At 40.3% G+C, this 21,429-nt stretch overlaps 1 protein-coding gene across 1 annotated transcript in view; it reads right to left on the reverse strand.

The window, feature by feature from the left end:
• The window catches only part of tbca (tubulin cofactor a), a 68,563-nt gene that overhangs the window by 28,624 nt on the left and 18,510 nt on the right, over window positions 1–21,429 (reverse strand). The window contains exon 2 of the mRNA XM_048619374.1: window positions 5,478–5,583. Within this exon, the coding sequence (XP_048475331.1) occupies window positions 5,478–5,583 (106 nt within the window). The remainder of the gene's footprint in view (window positions 1–5,477; window positions 5,584–21,429) is intronic.

The raw sequence follows: 21,429 nt of genomic DNA on the forward strand, positions 1-21,429 counted from the left end.
GGTCTAGGCCCAAAACGTCAGCCTTTTTCTCCTACGATGCTGCTTGGCCTGCTGTGTTCATCCAGCTCTGCACCTTGTTGTCTCGGATTCTCCAGCATCTGTAGTTCCTACTATCTCAGTAACATTACTCAATGTCACTTTAAGTATGTCAAACTGGAGTTATACTCTTGGCTTCACATTTCTTTTTGGTCAGAGAGTGGAATTTTATATAGACAACCAAGTATTTATATGCCGATGGTTAAACTCTCCATGTCTGGACAAAAGGTCATCACCTATAAAGTTTACTTCGTTTCCCTTTACAGCGATGCTGCCGAAACTGAAAATTTCGAGAATTTTGTTTTCACTTCAAATTTCCAATACTTATGGTATTTTAGTTTTGTGTTCTGTGAATAGAATGTCAGCTGTTAGTGATGGAGGAGAAGTAGAGAGAAGGGAAAGGGAAGAGGAGATACAGAATACATTCAAGTTAACAGAAAAATGATCCAAGCCAACACCTCGTCATAAGTTTGATTACTTTTGATATTTTACCGTAAGTATCTTCGCCATCATTCTTGCTTCATTTTTCTTTTACCATAACAATATTACAACTCTTATCAATCCTTGGGCTTTCCTGAAAGCTGAAAAGTGGGCCTGATTGCCTGCTTTCCAGCAAGGAAAAAGCACATGACTCAGAAACTGAGGTTACATGAAATAAACAAAATAAATGCAAAAGAAGAAAGTAATGGAAAATAAAGTGATTTCTGTTATATTTGCACATACAACATTGCCAAAATAATTTGGATATTTTACCAAGACATTTGTAATTTATATAAAACTGATGCAATGGAGTAATGACCAGTCCAGTTTCAGTTTTTAAACTATAAATTATACTACATCACACATTAAACCAAATCAATCTCTTTTAAGAAGTGATACACTGGGTTTCAATTGTATTTTATAAAATGCAAAGTATACAGTGAGTACTTCTATAACCAGCTAGAAATTTTCTAAGAATCCAATGACACTATGCAAACAGTGGTAATGAAGACAGATTACAGACATTTAGCTGCCAAGGTCAATAACCGAAGTCTATCTTCACTACTAATCTAGCTCAAACTCATTTGGTAAAAGCAATTTTTCATTGATTTCAAAGGATTTTGTTATTTGCTTCTATGATGCATCTGTAACAAAATTTTTCAAAATGGTCAAAGACATAATTAGATACAGATGCACAAATTTCATAATATTGTGCCTGTATAAATATAGGATTTAGGATTAAGGAAGTGTAAAATAAAGGCAAACCAATAAATCCACCCAGTGATACTTCTCCTAATTAAAGACCCCTGATCCAAAGCATTAACATTCACATAAGAACAGAAAAGAAGTCTGTTCTGAAGAAACATTAATTGCTTCACCTCCACAGATGCTGCTGGACTTCCAGAAGTCTTCTAGCATTTTCTGTTTTATACCAAAGAAATCTATTTCTGATTAATACTCATGTATATCAAGATAAAACATCAAAATCCAATCTAGGACATCATCAAAATTTAAAACAACAAGGCAATCAGAATATAGTGATAAGGGAACACCTAGCTTGGAAATTAAAATGTAGGCTATACAAGGGACGTAAGCCCAAGTAATTTCTAAATTTTGAGATCAAGTAGAATGACCTAGAGAAGCCCATTTGAAACTTTGATTTCATTACACATCCAAAATCAAGGTGCTTGAAAATCAGACGTTATTCTTCTCAGATTTGATCATGCTTCTGGAACAGTTTTGGTTCCCTTATCCAAGGAATGATATACTGGCATTGGAGCCATTCCAGAGAAGATTCACTGGGTTGACACAAAGTATGGGAGGATTTGCTTCTGAGGAGAGTTTGAGTAGTTTGGATCTACACACAGTGGAGTTTATAAAAATGAAAGGCGACCTTATTGAAACATAAGATTGTCAGAGGGCTTGACAAGTTAGATGTGGAATAGTTGTCTTCACTTGTGGGAGAGACTAGACCCAGAGGGACGACGTATCTCAGCCCATCTGTAGATGCCAATCATCAGACAATTTGATTCACTTTGCATGATACTAAAAACAAATGCTTAAGGCACAGAACACAGCAAAGCTTGTGTCCTGATGACATCTGGTTGCAGGATCAAACACTTGTGATTGCTCCACAAGCCCCTAGCCACACTGTTCCACTAGAGCAACCCAATAGTGTCGGAAAATGTTCATAGAAAGTAAAAGAAATGAATCTGGCCAATTACCACCTCAGAAGTCTACTCTGAATCATCAAAACAGCAATATAAGGAGTTGTCAACAAGCAGTACTCAAACAACGTTCATGCAGATACTCATTTTAAGTTCTGCCAGAGTCAGTCAGCTCTGCTCTCATTACAGGCTTGGCCCAAACATCTACAAAAGTGGTTACTTTCGCAACTGAGGCAAGAGTGATTGCTCTTGACACCAAGACAATATCTAAATAAGTTCTGTACCAAGGAGTCCCTGAAACACTGGTCAATAGGAATCAGGAGTTATACCTAGCACAAGGAAACTGGTTGTGGTAGGTGATGGCTAATCATCACAGTCCCAAGATTATCGTTGCAGGAGTTCCTCAACATAGTGTCTTAGGGGCTATTATCTTCAGCTTCTTCATCAAAGACATTCTCATCAACACAAGGTCAGAATTGCGAATATATGCTGATAATTGAACAGCGTTTAGTGCTATTCATAGCCTCTCAGATACCAAAGTAGTCTGTGTCCATTTGGAGCAGGATCCAGAGAATATTCAGGCTGGGCTAACATGTGGCAAGGAATATTCAAGCCACAGAGTGCAAGGCAATCACCATTATGAATGACAGAGAAGTAATCCTCTCCCCTTGACATTCAAATGATATGCGCATCTCTGAAAGCCCATTCAAAAACATCTTGGGAGTTACCACTGATCAGAAGCTAACTGGACCTGCAGTATAAATACTGTGGCTACAATAGCAGGGTTAATTCTGTGGCAAGTAGATCAGCTACTGACTCCCTAAAGCTTGTCCACTACCTACAAAGCAAAATTGAGGCACATAATATAGATACTCTCAACTTGTCTGGATGACTTGTGTTCCGGTGACTGGTGCAGCTGAGGTCTGGGGTGTGTGTGTTGTGTCCTTGGAGGGTTGGTGCAAACTTGATAGGCCGAATGGCCTGCTTCTGCACTGTGGGGATACTCTGATTCTGTGAACATCACATCACATCACATCAAAAATGAAACTCAACATCATCCCTTTCAAGGGAATTTTTAATACTGATTTATTCAGTTATGGAATGTGGGTGTCGCTGGCAAGGCCAGAATTTGTTGTCCATGCCTAATTGTTCTTGAACTAGTGACTTGTTTGGTCAGCTCAGAGGTCAGTTAAGAATTAATCAAGTTGCTGCATAACTGGATTCACATGTAGCTCAAACCAGGTGAGGATAACAGATTTCCTTCCCTGAAAGATATGAACTGAGTGGATTTTTTCATGATAATTGAAGATAGCTTCATGGTTACCATTATGGAAACTAATTTTATAATTTCAGATTTTGCAAAATTGAATATAAATTCCACCAACTGCCAGTTGAATCAATACCTGTGTCCCTTAAACATTAGCCTGGGCCTCTGGATTAATAATTCATTGATATTACTACTACACAACTAGCTTTCCTTTAAAGGTGGACAATAAATATTGACCTTGTTAATGGTCACATCCCAAAGACCAATGTTCAAAAAGAGGCAATAGAGAAGTCTCAGCAAATCATAATTTATACAACAGGAGAAAAGGATGTTGCAGATGTTGTTAAACTTGAAAGGGTGCAGAAAAGATTTATAAGGATGCTACTGGGGTTGGATGGTTTAAGCTAAACTCAGGGAGAGGCTGAATAGACTGGGGCTATTTTCCCTGCAGCGACGGAGGTTGAGGGGTGACCTTATAGGAGTTTATAAGGTCATGAGGACCATGGACAAAGTGAATAGCCAAGGTCTTTTGCCTAGGGTAGGGGAGTCCAAAACTACAGGCCATATGTTAATGGTAAGAGGGGCAAGATATAAAAGGGACCTGAGGGGCAACCTTTTCATGCAGAGAGTGGCGCATATATGGAATGAATTGCCAGAGGAAGTGGTGGAGGCTGATACAATCATAACATTTAACAGGCACCTGGGTGGGTACATGAATAGGACGGGGGTTAGGGAATATGTACCAAACGCTGGCAAATAGGACTAGATGAATTTGGGATATCTGGTCGATGTGGATGAGTTGGACCAAGGGTCTGTTTCCGTGTTGTACAAGTCTATGACAGTATAACTCCAAAAGGTCGAGGCATTGCCATAGAGAAAGCAAAAGGGAACTAAGTTCCCCAAGCACCTGGATAATTCAAAAAAAGGCACAAAAATTGAATATATTCTTTTGGTTAGGACAAAACAGGTTCCTCAGCATAAGTGTATGCTGCACCTAACAAGTATAAATAAGCTCAACTGATCATCTAAAATTGGCTGTTAGTTTAACTATCAGCACACTTCAGTGAGTCTTCAGTGAGCAATCAAAAGCAAACTCAAAAACAGGCCGAGAAAAAAACTCGCTGGTTGCAGATCTGAAAAGTGCCTGGTTTACCTCAAATGACCTAAAATGCAAAGTCTCTCATAAACTTGAACAAGTTAAGCGAACTGTTTCACACTACCACAATGCAGAGACAATGCAAATGACATTTTTGGTAGCTAATATCATCTCAAAATGTCATTCTGTATGCCACACAATTGAGCAACATCATACACGAATTTCAATGCCAAGTCACTCATGTTCATGGACACCGAAGTCCCCAACCCAAGGTAGATGCGGTGCTCTTGCCTTCAATACTTCTTCCAATGGATGGTAAAGTGCATCAGCTGAAAGAGGATGTAGGTGGCAACCAGCAGGTTGTCTTCCCATGTTTGCCCTAACGCCAGAAGACTTCATGAAATCCAGAGTCAATGGTGTGAACTGCCAGGACAACTTTCCCCCAACTGTACGCCATCTCTGGCGGATTTGTCCTTTTAGTGGGACAGGACATTAACAAAGATGGTGATAGCAGTAATGCCTTATAGATAATGGGCATAACTATGCCAGGATGTTGCTCAACAGGCCTATTGAGATTAGCATGGAGGACTTTATAGAGTCAACAGGGTATGCCATTGTTCTTTCCAATGCCTAAGTTGATGCCAGTTGGACTTTTAATGCCAGATTAATTAGTTATAAATAATTACTATAATCAACTAAATAATTAAGATCTTCAGGGGGTTAGATTTAACTCTAGGTGCCTAGATCATGAGTACCGACGTCTGGATTACTAATCAGTTAAATTACTACTATTTCCAAAAATGAGTTGGCACTTTGCTTAATGATTTTTTTTTAATCTTGGATAAACACTGGTAAAGGCATACAAGTATTTTTGAGCTGTTATGATCAATAAGTTATTCCAAGTACAATTTAAAACTCAGAAGTAACTCACCTGTTTCTTAACCATATATTGATCATTCCCATCGACTTTCATTTTCTCAACTTTTTCTTCTTGTTGTTTTGCTTCTTTTTCGTACATAAGCTTTTCCTTTGCCAGCCTGTAAAACAATTACGACTGTATATAATTAAAATCTTTTGGGGTATGTTAATTGCATGAATAGCAAATGAAAGACAGTGCCATAGTATCAATTCATTACTTGGGTCATGATTTCTCCTGTACATCTAAATCATACAACATCATAAATAATGTTTTTTCTATGAGTAAAACTTTCTATTCTTTTAAAATATTTAAATATTCAAAGGACAAACTGACATTAGTGTTAACAGCATAATTACTCAATGCTCTTTTGTTTTTTAATGACTAACATGGAAAAACCAGACCACCTTTTCTTTAGATTGCAGTTTTTATGCAGACACCATAAATCCAACCATTTGTAATCTAGCTGCATGCTCATTAGCTGCGATCCGTGGCGCGTTGAGCTCCTTTCTGTTCATTCCACTAATCTCCTGTCTTTACTCCATTTATTTGCCACTTTTGCTGCTGCTCCTCTACAAAATACAATGCTGCCCCTTCTAAGATTAATTGATCATCAATTTAGTCCTAATTTGGATCAAGTCAGGTGGTAAATGGACCACTTTTGCTTGATTGTTAGTGAAATGTGTGCAAGTACATTGATAAATTTTGATTATTTGTCAATTACTACCAAATGAACTAAATCTATTGAATAAATTCCTGCCTGATTGCCATAATAGAGTTTGAAAATATTGCTATTGATAATGATTCCCATTAATAGTTTCTTCCGGCTGCTGTTGCCTGGTTGTCGGCAAGACAACAAAGAATTCATTTTTCATAACATCAGCTGCATGTGCCTGAGCAATCCTTCATTAATCAGTTACATTATGGGGCCGATCCTCTGTAATGTGTGTTGCTTTGCTCAGAAAGCTTAAAACACTTTGTCATATTTTATGTCAATTACCAGTAATTTTAATATCCTTCCATCAAAGCATCTTGTAATAGTTAACATATGCTACAGCAAGAATTTTAAGCTTCTTTGAGATCACTTGTCTTACAGTTATGCTTGTGTTTAGTCATGCTGTCTTAGGGTGCAAAAAATAAATAAAATGACAAGCTAATGAAAAGCAATTCTATAGTCTTAATTTGTATTTTGTATGCTAAGTCACTTATATGAAGGGTGGAGCTGAGCTTATTTTAAATGAATCTGCCAGTGCGTTTTCCTGAAGTTAATGGAAATGCAGCTCTCTGGAAAATGGAAAAAAGAATTAGACTCGACATACACTCAACTGGTTTAATACTGCATTTTTGAGCCATGTAGCTAGTGCCAGTTCAAATGACAAAACTAAATTACTGTTGTCATTTTATTAAGAGCATCCGCTGCATCTGGCACTAACTCAAATGTGCAAAATTGCAGGAAAACCATGCACTGTACTTTCAATGACCAAACAGTGGAGGGAAGATGAATCAGTGCTTCATTTTACTTTGCACTATGACTACCGATCTTGCACAAGGTCACACACATACTGGTAGATCTGCACTTAGTAGTTTCTGAGCTTATAAATGGTTCAGAAAGTGAACTGTCGCTCAATAAATTCAATTTCATTGTCTGTAGAATATACTATCATGGATTGAAGCAGTTTTAAATGAAGGCTAGAAATCACCAAAGCCCTAGGAAGGAATGGGATAGTACTCTCACAATACATAGCTTTCAATTATAAATCAGGCCTCAGAGGAAATTAACAGGAAATAATATTACATTGAGGGACCAGGAGCTAATACAGGTCAGCAAAAGATGGTATGATGAATAAACTAGGACATGATCCTAGCATATCGAAAACTTTACACAAGGTAGGGGATGGGAAGCCAACCTAGAGAACCTAGAAACCATCAAGCATGGAGGCATCAAAGGTTCAAATTAGAATTTTAGCAGCAGATTGCCCGAGGTGGTAACAAATGACAATAATAGTGAAATGGATGTTTTTCATTTGTTCGTAGCATGAGGGCATCTCTGGCTAAGTCAGCATTTATTGCCCATCCCTCTTTGCCCAGAGGGCAATAAAGGGTCAATCACATCACTACCAATCTTAAGTCACATGTGGGCCAGATCAGGCATGGAAGGCAAAGTGGTTGACTCCTAGCTGTTCTCGGAAATGGTCCAACAAGTGATTCAATTGCATCAATTACTTAAAAAGTCTCAAAAAGGAAAGAAAAATAGACAGACTAGGTGGCTTCGACTGAAGCACCAGAAACAATGTTGACAAACTCAGCTTGGCAACAGCAAAGTCTTTCTTACTAACATTTGGGGCAAATGCCAACTTTTTTTGATTCTCTCATGGGACGATGGGGTCACTGGCTGGCCTGTACATTTTGCCCTTGAGAAGGTGGTGATGAGCTGACTTCTTGAACCGCAGCAGTCCATGTGCTGTAGTTTGACCCACAATGCCGTCAGCAAGGGAATTCCAAGGCTTTGACGCAGCGAAAGCGAAGGAATGGCAATACATTTCTAAGTCAAAGTGGCGAGAGGCTTTGTCGGGGACTTGAAGGTGGTGGTGTTCCCGTGTGTCTGCTGCCTTTGTCCTTCGAGATGGAAAGGGTGGTAAGTTTAGAAGGTGCTGTCTAAGGATCTTTGGCAAATTTCTGCAGTGCATCTTGTAGATAATACATACTGCCGCTACTTGAGCATCATTGTTGGAGGGAGTAGTTGTTTGTGGATGTAGTGCCAATCAAGTGGGTTACTTTGTCCTGGATGGTGTCAGGCTTCTTAGTGTTGTTGGCAGATTCCATCACATTCTTGATTTGGACCTTGTAGATAGCTGACAAGCTTTGGCGAGTCAGGGGGTGAGTCAATTGCTGCAGGATTCCTAGCCTCTGACCTGCTCTTGTAGCCACGGTATTAATATGCTGAGTCTAATTAAGTTTCTGGTCAATGGTAACCCCCATGATATTGATAGCCCGGGAATCAGTGATAGTAATTCCACTGAATGTCAAGGGGTGGTGGCTAGATTGTCTCTTGTTGGAGATGGTCACTTCTTGACATTTGTGTGGCACAAATGTTACTTGCCATTTGTCAGCCCAAAAATGGATGTTGTGAAGGTCTTGCTACATTTGAACAATGTCTGCTTCAATATCTGAGGAGTTGTGACTGGTGCTGAACATCAGCACTTCTGACCTTATGATGTAGGGAAGGACTTTGATGAAGCAGCTGATGATGATTTGGCCTAGGACACTACCTTGAAGAACTTCTGCACAGATATCCTGGAGCCGAGTGCAACAACCACAACCATCTTCCTAGGTGCCAGGCATGACACCAACCAAAATCCACACTTGGTCAAATGTGGCCTTGATGTTAAGGGTTGTCACTCATACTTCACCTCTGGAATCTAGCTCTTTTGTCTAACATTTGAACCTAGGCTATAATAAGGTCAGGAGCCAAGTGGCCCTGGCAGAAACCAAACTGACCTCAGTGAATAAGTTATTGCTGATTGCACTGTTGATGACACCTTCCATCACTTTACTCATCAAGAGTAGACTGATGGAGATGTAATTGACTTGTCCTACCCTTTGTGTAGAGGACATACTTGGTCAATTTTCCACATTGTCAGGTAGATGCCAGCGTTGCAGCTGTACTTGAACAGTTTGGCTAGGGGCATGGTGAGTTCTGGAGTGCAATTCTTCAATACTACTGCTGGAATGCTGTTAGGGCCCACAGCCTCCAAATGCCTTTTAATATCACTCCACTGGCTGAAGACTGGCATCTGTGATGCTGGAGACCCTGGACAAGGCTGAGACGGATCATCCATCTAGCACTTCTGAATGCAGATTGTTGTGAATGCTTCAGTTTTATCTTTTGCTCTGATGTGTTGGGCTCTTCCATCATTGAGGATGGGAATATATGTGAAGCCTCCTCCTCAACTGAGTTGTTCAATTGTCCACCACCATTCATGACTCCATATGGCAGGAATGCAGAGCTTAGATCTGATCCAGTGGACGTGGGATCGCTTTGCTATATCACTTGCTACTTATGCTGTTTGGCATACAAGTATCAATTTGGGAGAACTGTCCCACAGACTACTCAAGCAACAGCCTGAGAGTTTGTAACTTACAGACAATGACCCAGACAACACAATCACAATCGCTACTTTTGTCCTGTCACATCAGCAGGACAGACCCAGCAGAGGCAGTGGCAAAATGGCATGCAGTTTGGGGAGAGTTGACCTAGGAGTCTTCGACACTAACTCCAGCTCCCATAAAGTCTCATGGCATCAAGTTAAACATGGGCAAGAAAACTCACTGTTGATTACCACATACCAGTCCCTCACCCATGGCTGATGAATCAGTACTCCTCCATGTTGAAAAGCACATGGAGGAAGCAGAGAGTGGCTCAGCTGCACTCCTGAGAGGTTGAGTGCTAAAGGACATAGCTGTTAAACTGGATCTGTAGCTGATGTTGAGGGAACCGACAACAGGGAAAAACATACTTCACCTCTTCCTCATCAAAATGCTTGCTGCAGATCCATTTGCTCATTACTGGTAAGAGTAACCACTGTACAGTTCTTATGGAGACAAAGTCCTGCTTTCATGTTGAGAATACCTCTCATCTGATGTGCAGCACTATCACCATGCTGTATGAGTTAGATTTCAAACACATCTAGAAACTTGACTGGGAATCCATGAGGTGATGTGGGACATCACAATCTGTCACCTCATCGCCTGGCATAGCCCCAGCCAATCATGACCATCACCGTCAAGCAAGAGGATCAATGTTCGTTCATCAAGGATTGCAGCAAGACATGCCAGGATCACTATCAAGCATACATAAAAACGAAGCATCAACCTAGTGAAGCCGCAAAACAGAACTGCTTGCATGCCAAACAACTTAAATAGAAAGTGATTGACAGGGCTAAGGAATTTCAATGAATGAATGGATTAGATCTAAGCTCTGCAGTCCTGCCACATCCAGTCATGAATGGTTGTGGGGCAACAAAATGACTCACTGGAGGTGGCGGCTCCACAAACATCCAACCTCAATGATAGGGAACCCAACACGTCAGTACAAATGACAAGACTGAAGCATTTGCAACAATCTTCAGCCAGAAGTGTTGAGTGAATGATTTACCTCTGCCTTTTCCAGAGATCCATAGTTTTCAGTCTTCAGTGAGTTCGATTCATGACACGTGACATCAAGGAACATTGAAGGCACTGGAAACTACAAAGGCTAAGGGTCCAGCCATAGCACTGAAGGCATGTGCTCCAGAAGTGGCTGCATCTCTAGCCAACCTATTACAGTACAACTATAACACTAGCATCTACCCGACAAATCTGGAAAATCACCCAGGTATGTTCTTTACAGAAAAAGAAACAAAACCAACCAGACCAATTATCTCCCAGTCTTCTCTAGAACATCAGTATAGAAGGCATGAGATTCAGGTGGTAGGTGTCATCAGAACTATCAAGCAGCACTTGCTTAGAGATAACCTGTTTCAATGAAGCCCAGTTTGGGTTCTGCCAAGGTCACTCAGCTCCTGACCTCATTAAAGCCTTCATTCAAACATGGATTAAAGAAAAACTGAATTCTTGAGGTGAGGTGAGGCAAGTGACTGCCCTTGACATCAAAGTTGCATTTGACCGAGTACTGCGTCAAGGAACCCCAGAAAAGCTAGAATCAATAAGAATCAGGGGAAAACGCTCTGCTGATTGGAGTCATATCAGGCACAAAAAGAAGATGGTTGTGGTTGTTAGAGTCCAGCCACCTTAGTTGCAGGACATCTCTGCGGGAGTTCTTCAGTTTAGTGCCCTAGGCTCAACCATCTACAGCTGCTTCGATGACTTTCCTTCTATCATATCGTTCAGAAGTGGGATGTTTGCTGATGATTACACAACGTTCAGCACAATTCATGACTTCTCAGATGCTTTTTGACATGGACTGGTTCAGTAAGTCCTTGTCAATATACAGGCTTGGACTGATAAGTGGCAGAAAACGTTTGCACCAAACAACGACCATCTCCAACAAGACAGACTGTTACCATCCTTAAATCCCCACTTTCAACATCCTGGGAGTTACCATTACCAATATATGTATAGTAGTCACAGGAGCAGGTTAGAGGCTAGAAATCCTGCAGCAAGTAACTCTTCCCTGGACTACCGAAGGCATAAGTCAGGAGTGTGATGGGATACTTCCCACCCACCTAGATATTGGAAGCTTCAGAAACACTCAAGTAGTTTGACATCATCCAGAACAAATCAGCCTGCTCGAGTAGTACCACATCCATAAACTTCCACTTCCTCTACCATCGAAGCTCAATAGCAGCAGTTTGTACCATCTATAAAATGCGCTGCAGAAATCATTAAAAAGCAATTTCCCAAAAACCATTCAGCATCCTGACTTGGAAATATATCACCATTCCTTCAGTGTCACTGGGCCAAAATCCTGTAACTGCCTTTCACCCCCCACCAATTGCATTGTGGTCCTACCTACAGCAAAGACTGCAGCAGCTCATCTTCACTTACTCAAGGGCAACCACGGATGACAATAAATGCCAGCCCAGCCTGTGATGCCCACATCCCTTGAATAAATAAATGAAAGTCTGCTCAGAAGACTCTGCTAACATATTGACAGCTGTGTCAATCTATAACATTCTGAATAAAATAATCCACAATATTCTTTTAAAAAGTATATTCATCTATCTCCCAAAGTTAATAGACACGTAAAACATTCCCGGATCCAGATTTCAATTTGTTCGTTTGCCAAGGTCTATTCCGTTCTGCCTTGAACACCAAGTTTTGTTGAAATTCATCCATTTGTTTTTGAGATATATTCTTTCCAGACAGTGTAACGAACAGGGACAAAAACATTACCTCCTCCCACCTTTCATGGCAAGGGTAATAAATCAACAGTTAACCTAACTGAAAATCAATTGCGTACAATATTAACAACAAGAAAAGTTGACCTGACTCTAACCAACTTTACTCTTCATTCTTGTCTGCAGTCCTACCCTCCTGTCTGCTCAGCAAATGTCAGAATTCTTGCTTTCCTCTGGAAACATATCGAATTGTGTCTAGAACCCATTCATATTATTTGATTCAAATGATTTGGAAGGGGGTATTGAAGTGACACACAAGTATATACCTAATGGGACTTTTGCCTTTAAAGTGTCCCCTGAGTATACCCAAATAGCAGCTCAATTCTAAAGTTCAACTTGGAGAAGTAACACATTTAATTTTGTTTTAAATGTCCTTTAGAATGATGACCATCATAATACTTGTGCTAAAATTTTCAAAGTGGTAGTCTCAAAATTGTTTAATGACATGCACATAATGAAAGCTTTTCAAATCCAGGAAGAGCAAATTAAATCATTTAATGATAGCCCATAGCAAACAACTTTAATAACTTTTAGCCTTTGATCACATAGCAGGTTTAAAAGAGCCACTTGTCATTATTTCAGCAAAAAGATTATATTTAAAAGTAAATCTTTTCTAAAACTGGTTCAAGTGTGGCCACTTGTAATTAAATTGATTCAAGCGGTGTTGACTTAGGCAATCCTTGGATGAGGTTGACTTTCTTTTATTTGTAGTTTTAATCCCTGAGGTGAATAAATAGTCCAATGTTGGATGCTTATAAATAATTGATAATGCACAAAGGTGGCATGCTCTTATTTTTGTACTCTCTGTCTCCAATATTTGCACTTGGATGTCACCTAAATCTTGAGCAAGAAACCTCTACGAGTCAATGGTACTGATGTATTTTGCTGAGAGATTTCAAAGACATCTGAGAAGCATTTTCTCTGTCCTCCTGATCATGAAGGGCTCAGAATAAAGAGCTTATTTTGACAGATTTGGCAGCATCTATGTAAAAAGCAGAGTTAACATTTCAGGTCCAGTGACCCTTCTTCAGAATTCATTGTAGGTTGGAAAAAGTTGGTATATATGCTGAAATGGGGTGGGGGGTGTGGAGGAGTAAACAGTAGGTGGAGATGGAGCCCAGACAGAAAGAATAACAATTGGGCAAAGAAATGGGTATAGGTCAATCTAGGTGGACCAAAAGCTGCTAATAGGGGGCGTTAGTAGCTAATAATAGGTTGGTTGTGGTAGCAGCCCACGTGATGTGACAAGGCCAGGAGTGTGGGAGTTGGGGTAAGGACATGGGAGGAGGTTCTAAGGGCCTAAAATTATTGAACTCAAAATTGAGTCTTGAAGGCTGCTGGGACCCCAAGCAGAGATGCTGTTCTTCCAGCTTGCACTGAGTTTCCCTGGAACACTGTAGTAAGCACGAGAAAAGATGTTGATTAGGGAGCAAGATGGCATGTTGAGGTGGCAAGCAACAGGAATCTCAGGGTCATTTCTCTGGACAGAACGTAGGCATTCTCACAATATGGTCTGCACTAAATTGGGGAGATGAAATGCAGACTAGGCAACTGCTTTGCACCTACAATCAATTCTGAAGAAGAGTCATTGGATCAAAACGTTAACTGTGCTTTCTCTCCACAGATTCTGGCAGATTTGCTGAGTTTTTACAGCCATTTTCTGAGTTTCTGATTTCCAGCATCCGCATTCCTTTGGTTTTTTTTGTTTTTGAAAGACTTGATTCAGCCACGTGGAAGCGTGACGCATCAATACAGCTAATTAATGTAACCAATGCTTCAATGCTGAGGATGTTGGCCTGAGAAAGGATACGAGAACTGGAATGTCCATCCTGCCATTGCATTTGCAAGATTTTGCAAAGACATCAATGCTAATATTTCTCTACGGGTTTGAGATGGCTACTGTACACTGTCCACGCCTCCAATGCACATAGAAAGCAGGTCACACTGCTGCCCTGTGGACCATGAGAATGCTGCTGGGTTTATGGTCTTCTTCAACTAACATTCCATTCCATAGATAGCCTTAGGCTGCACTGGCGCACTGGAGGAAACGTTGAATTTCATCATCAATGTCTGCCTTACCGAAAAGAGGCTCTCAGGATCAATGTTTGGGGTGAGGGGAGGGTGCTATATAGCAGGATTAGGCTGATAGAGGACCTTTGTCTTCCAGCTCTTTAGCTCAAGCCCCATCCTCTCATATGTCCTCATTAGGGCACTGAAGATGATTTAGAGGTCAGCCTGGGTGTGCACACACAAGCTTCATCTATATACTGCTGCTTGACAATTTGAGGTTAGGATGGTCTTCATTCTATACTGGAGGCAAAATTTAACAGTTTCCCACTCATCCTGTAGGAAAGCTCCAGACCAACAAGAAAGTACATGGATGAGAGGTGAAATGTCCTAGTGTGGAAGGTGAAGTACAAAGATGCACTTGTATTGGATCTGTAGTGGATCAAATGGTGAGAATCACACATGCATGTGGTTGTGCAGCAGACAAAGGGTGAGGACGAATTTCTGCAGGCAGCCAAATCTGAGAATGATTCAACTGGGAGCAAAGTCATTTATAAAATCAAGAATCCACATTACAACTCCAGGAAGATCTCTTCAGCCACTGAGTGAAGGCGATTGAGAAGGATTCTTGTAACAGATTTGGGCATCACTGGCAAACACAGCATTTATTGCCCATCTCAAATTGCCCTTGATAAGCTGGAGATGAGACATTTTCTTGAATCTCTAAGGTGTTTATGGTGCGTAGGTAATCTACAGTGTCATCAAGGAAGTAGTTCCAGGATTTTTACCCAATGACAGTGAAGCAGTAGCAATATATTTCCAGATCAGGTTGGTCTGATACTTGGAAGGAAACTTTCAGGTAGCAGTGCTCCCATTTGCCTACCGTTGTGTTGCCCAAGATAACAGGAGTCATGAGTTGAAAAGTGCTGCTGCAACTTTCTTGATGCTGAGTTGCTACAATGGACCTTGTAGATGGTTCGCATCGCTGTCACTGTATGCCCATGGCAGAGGGAGTGCTTGTATAACGTAGTGGATGGGATGCTAATTAATAATTTGTCCTGGTTGGTGTCAAGCTTAAGGAATGTCATTGTAGCCATTCATTCAGCCAAGTGTAGAGTACTGGAGTATACCCATCACTTGTGACTTACAAACAGTGAACAAAGTTGGACAGTGGGGAGTGAGCTACTCAATGCAGAATTGCTCATGTCTGATTTGCTTTTATAGCCATAATATTAATATGGCCAGTCAGGTTTAAGTTTCAGGTCAATGCTGATGCACAATTTATTAATGATGTGGGATCCAGCAATGGTAATGCTGCTGAACATTAAGGGATGATGGCTAGATTCTCTAGTCTTGGAGATCATAATGATCTGACACTTGCCACTGATCAGTCCAAGTTAGAATATTGTCCTGCTCTTGTTGAATGTGGACACTGTTTCAGTACCTGATGGCCCATGAATAGGACTGAACAGTACTCAATCGTTAGTGAACAATCCCACTCCAGATCTAATGGTGCTGGGAAGGTCATTGATGAAGATGGTTAAGCCAAGGATTCCATTTTGCAGAATGCCTGTAGTGATGTCCTGGTGCTGAGATTATATGCCTTCAGCAATTATGCCCAAGATACAGACCTCTGACAACCAGAACAGTCTTCCTTTGTACAAGGTATGATGCCAACTAGTGAATCGCTTCCCCCAAATACCAATGACTTCACTTTTACAGTTGGTCAATTATTGCCTTGATATCATGGGCAATCACTCCCACCTCACCTCCAGAATTTAGCTCTTTCATCCAAGTCAGAAATTGTTTATTGGGAAGATTTAAGATTGCGTCAATATGTTCATATGTTAAAACATTGATGCAAAGCAGTTTCAAAGATCTCAGAAAGATGCTGTCAACTTTAGACAGTGCATTTGCATTTTGAACATTTGTAATGGCTTTCTTTAAACAAATTACCATTAGTGGGCAATTATGTTCAAGGTGAAATTTTCCTAAGCTCCAATCATTTCAAACCAAAATCATGGAATGAGAAATAACTATTTAACTCTATTATGTTTGCTCGTTCCACAATACTCTCATTTGCTTAAATGGATGTAACACTCAAATTCTGTGGCTTGACACCTTACAGGACAGGACAGTTTATATAACTGATAACAAAGAAGTTCAATGTCAAAAAGCATTGTAAAAGTCTGCCTCCATTCAATCTTGGTTCCCATCTCTCAATTAAACAAGGTAAGAATTGATAAATTATTTCTAAAAGACAATAAAGTTCACAGTATGTTGCTACATATGTACAAAGGTCATCAAAACTTCACGAGAAGATACAGAAAATAATCAAAAAGGTTAATGGAACGTTGGCCTTTATATCTAGTCCAGAATTAAACTGCAGAAGTCATGCATTACTGATGCAAAATCATAATTATACGGCATGTAGAGTAATGCGACCAATTTTGAACCCCAAATATTAAGAACAATATAGTGGCCTTCAAAAGGGCACAGTATAAATCTACTAAAATGATACCAGACCACAAGGGTTAAATTATGTTGAGAGTTTACACAAATGAGCATATCCCTTCAAATTGAAAAAGGGGGGAGTAATCTGACCAGTATAGGAACAGTGGCAGAGATATAGTTTCTATCAGCTGGCTAGGGAGCCTGGGACTGGGATATTGTTTAAAAAAATTAGAGGTAGACCTTTTAGGATTGAAATACCTTTACATAAAAGGATGATAAAGTTTTGGGTTTAAAACAGCAATTGATACTAAATCAACTGCTTATCTTAAACCCGAGTTTGACGGGTTTTCTATTATCCAAAGATATTAAGGAATCATGGGGCAGAGGCAAGTATATATACATGGAGTTAGATCACAAATCAACAAGACAACTCTCACATTAGCAGAGCAGACTTGAGGGGCTAAAAGCCTAACTCTTGTTCCTTAGTTGCTATCAACTCTCATGTTGGTTTCCTTCTTCATTGAGGATATTCATGAAGTTTGGTCATGAGATGGTAAATTGAGACACTGTATGATTCTGCACAGCATCTCACAGATGCTTATTTTTGAACTGCAAGATAAATTCCTAATCTATCCCCTAAGCACATTGGTACTGCTACCTAACACTTTAGAGAATATCCTCATTGTGAGATAGAAATACAGGTTCCACAGGGACAGAAGAAAAAAAAAATCTTATTTCTTCCAGTGATGCTAGAAATGGCAAAGGGTTCTTTGCTATTAATCAATACCATCTCCCCATTGGTATATAACAAAAGGTTCTTTCATAGTCAAGGCTTAGATGTGTAATTATGGTATGCCAACAACATTTAAATATGAGTGTTAAAAGAATGTTACAGATAAACTAAAAGGATTGCACTGTGAATTGTTTTAGGCTTATTCTAATCTACTGATGTCAGTTTGGTTTAATCAACACTAAACGATCAGCCTAGATTAGCACCACACTGACAGTTTTTTTTAAAAAAACCTTGAGCTTACACTTATAGATTCCAAAACCTGTGCAGATCACGAACAAATGGTCCGAATCCTACCCCATCTAGGCTTAACTAATATTATTTCAGCCAACTAAAAAAAAAATGTACAGAAGATCACAATTGATAAGATGTAAAATTTTATTTCCAATTCTATTAATTCAGTGAATTATATTTTACTTTGACCAATCATGCATTTTGTGATCACTACATACCTTGTGAATCTCAAATCCACTTTTTAAAAAAATTTCCTAATCAACCTGTCTAGATGTGTTACGATACACCTCTGAAACAGGTGGGAATTGAACCAAGGCTTCTGGCTCAAAGGCCGAAACATACACTACTACTGCGCCACAACACCCTTTCCAAACAACAAATGCTGCACAGGTGTGAAATAAGCATAAATTTAGCCCCTCATTGATTCAATTAAGATAGTCAAATAGTATTGCTCTCCAAAATCAGATACTTTTGCTATATGAAATACATCACATGGCTTGGATGACCTAACTTAGGGTTTACCATATGGCAGAAAATGAGAACTTGCATTGTCAATTTTATTCATCCATTTGGTGAAAACCACAAAGTAAGATCACATTATTAATTATACTTTATTGGCTAATCAACAGAAAGCAGAGAGTCAGGAAAATGGTTCTTTGCTGGTTGATAAGATGTAATTAATGGACTGCCACAGGGTTCGGTCTTTGGGCCCCAACTATTTACAATCTATACTAATGGCTTCGATGTAGGATGTGAAGGTACCATAGTGGTGCAGTGGTATTGTCACTACCTCTGGACCAGGAGGCCTGGGTTCCAGTCCCACCCACTCCAGCGGTGTGTAGTAACAACGCTGAACAGGTTGATTAGAAAAACAAAGTACTATAGCCAATTGTTTCAGAGATAGTAGGAACTGGAGAATCTGAGATAACAGAAGGGTCTAGGCCCGAAACGTCAGCCTTCCTGCTCCTCTGATGCTGCTTGGCCTGCTGTCTTCATCCAGCTCTACACCTTGTTATCTCTACTATAGCCAATTTATGGATGACACTGAAATAGGTGGATAAGTGTGAAGTTATCCATTTTGATTGGAGGAATAGAAAGGCAACTTTATTTTCTAAATGGAGAGAAACTTCAGAGTACTTCTATAGATACAGTAAAAACAAGAAGATAACTAGGGAAAGGATAGAACCACTTAAGGATTAATGAAGGAACTTCTGCTTGGAGGCAGAGTATGTGGGTGAGATTCTAAATGAGTTCTTTGCATCAGTATTCACCCAGAAAGAGAACATGGAGGATAGTGAGACTAGTCTGGAGCATGCTCATACGCTGGGGCATTTTGAGATCAAAAAGGAAGTGGTGTTGGATCTCTTTAAGAGCATTAAAGTGGATAAGTCCCCAAAGCCTGATTGTATCTACCCCAGGTTACTAAGAGAGGCAAGACAGGAGATTGCTGGGGCCTCGACAAAGATCTTTGTACCCTCACTAGCCACTGGAGAGGTCCCAGAGGACTGGTGAGTAGCTAACTTTGTTCCTCTGTTCAAGAAGGGAAACAGGGATAATCCAGGAAACTATAAACTAGTGAGTCTCACATCGGTGGTTGGGAAGCTATTGGAGAGAATTCTTAGGGAAAGGATTTATGCATATTTGGAAAAGCATGACCTAATTAGGGACAGTCAGCATAGCTTTGTGCAGGGTAGGTTATGTCTTACTAACTTCATTGAATTTTTCAAGGCGGTGACAAAGGTGATCGATGAAGGTAGGACAATAAATGCTGTTTACATGGATTTTACTAAGGCTTTCAACCACGTCCCTAGTGGTAGGCTCATCCAGAATATTAAGAAAGATGGGACCCACGGTGACTTGGCCACAAGGATTCATAACTGTCTTGGCCATAGAAGACAGAGGGTAGTGGTGGAAGGGTGCTTTGCAGGCTGGAGGTCTATGACTAGTGGTTTTCCACACAGATCCATGCTGAGATCTGTATCTGATATATATAAATGACTTGGATGAAAATGTAGATGGGTGGGTTACTAACACAATAATAAGATCAATGAAGTTGTGGATAGTGTAGAAGTTTGTCAAAGGATACAATGGGATAGAGATCAGTTGAAGAGATGGGCAGAGAAATGGCAGTTGGAGTTTAATCCAGTTAAGTGTGAGGTGCTGCATTTTGGGAGATCAAATATTAAGGAAAAGTATACAGTTAGTGGCAGGACTCTGAGCAGCACTGACATACAGAAGGACGTTGGGGATTAAGTCCATTGCTCCCTGAAAGTGGCCACGCAAGTAGAACAGGTGGTAAAGAAGGTGTATGGTATGCTTGCCTTTATTGGTTGGGGAACAGAGTACAAAAGTCAGGATGTCATGATGCAGCTTTATAAGACTTTGATTAGGCCACACATAGTATTGCGTTCAATTCTGGTCACCACTTTACAGGAAGGATGTGGAGGCTTTGGAGAGGGTGCAGAAGACGTTTACCATGACGCTACCTGAATTAGAGAATATGAGCTATAAGGAGAGGCTAGAAAAACTCGGCTTGTTTTCTCTTGAGTGGCACAAGCTGAGGGAAGACTTGATAGAAGTTTATGAAATTATGAGATGCCAAGTTAGGGTTGATGCTCAGAATCTTTGTCCCTCAAGAGTTAAAATGTCTCATATTAGGGGCATGCGTTTAAGGTAAGAGGGGGAAAGTTCGAAGGAGATGTGAGGGGCAAGTCTTTTTTACACAGCAAATGGTAAGAGTCTGGAATACAGTGCCAGGTGTGGTGGTGGAAGCAGATACAATAAGGGCATTTAAGGTACTTTTAGCTAAGCACATGATTATGCAAGGAGCGGAGGGATATGGACCAAGGGTAGGCAGAAGGGATTAGTGTAATTTGGTATCATGTTCAGCACAACATTGTGGGCCAAAAGGCCTGTTCCTGTGCTGTACTGTTCTATGTTTCACTTCGAGGGACAAGGGTGTCCTTGTGCATGACTTGCAGAAAACTAGTGTGTAGACACAGCAGATAATAAAGACAACAAATGGAATTTTGGCATTTATTGCTAAAGAAATAGAATATAATATAATATAATATAATAGAATATAGGGGAGTGTTATTGCAATTGTACAAGACATGAATGACATTGCACCTGGAGTCCTGCAAACAGTTTTGGTCCCTTTGAGTGATGCAGTCTTTTTTTAATGTATATATGTGTGGAACGTGAGCATCACTGACTGGCCAGCACTTATCTTTGAGAAGGTGGTAATGAAGGTGTTAATGAGCTGCCTTCTTGAACCACTGAAGCCCACATGTTGTAGGTTGACTCACAATGGCCTTTGGGATGGAATTCCAGGATTTTGATCGAGTGACAGTGAAGGAACAGCAATATATTTCCAACTCAGGATGACAAATAGAACTTGCAGGTGGTGGTGTTCCCACGTGTCTTATGCCTTTGTCCTTCTAGATGGCAGTGGTTATTGACTAAGAAGGTGCTGTCTAAGGATCTTCAGTGAATTTTTGCAGCACATCTTGCAGATCATACACACTGCCTACTACTGAAGGAATGGATGTTTATGGATAAGGTGCCAATCAAGCGGGCTGCT

This window comes from Rhincodon typus, chromosome 3 (assembly GCF_021869965.1).
Source record: "Rhincodon typus isolate 14 chromosome 3, sRhiTyp1.1, whole genome shotgun sequence".
Taxonomy (NCBI): Eukaryota; Metazoa; Chordata; class Chondrichthyes; order Orectolobiformes; family Rhincodontidae; genus Rhincodon; species Rhincodon typus.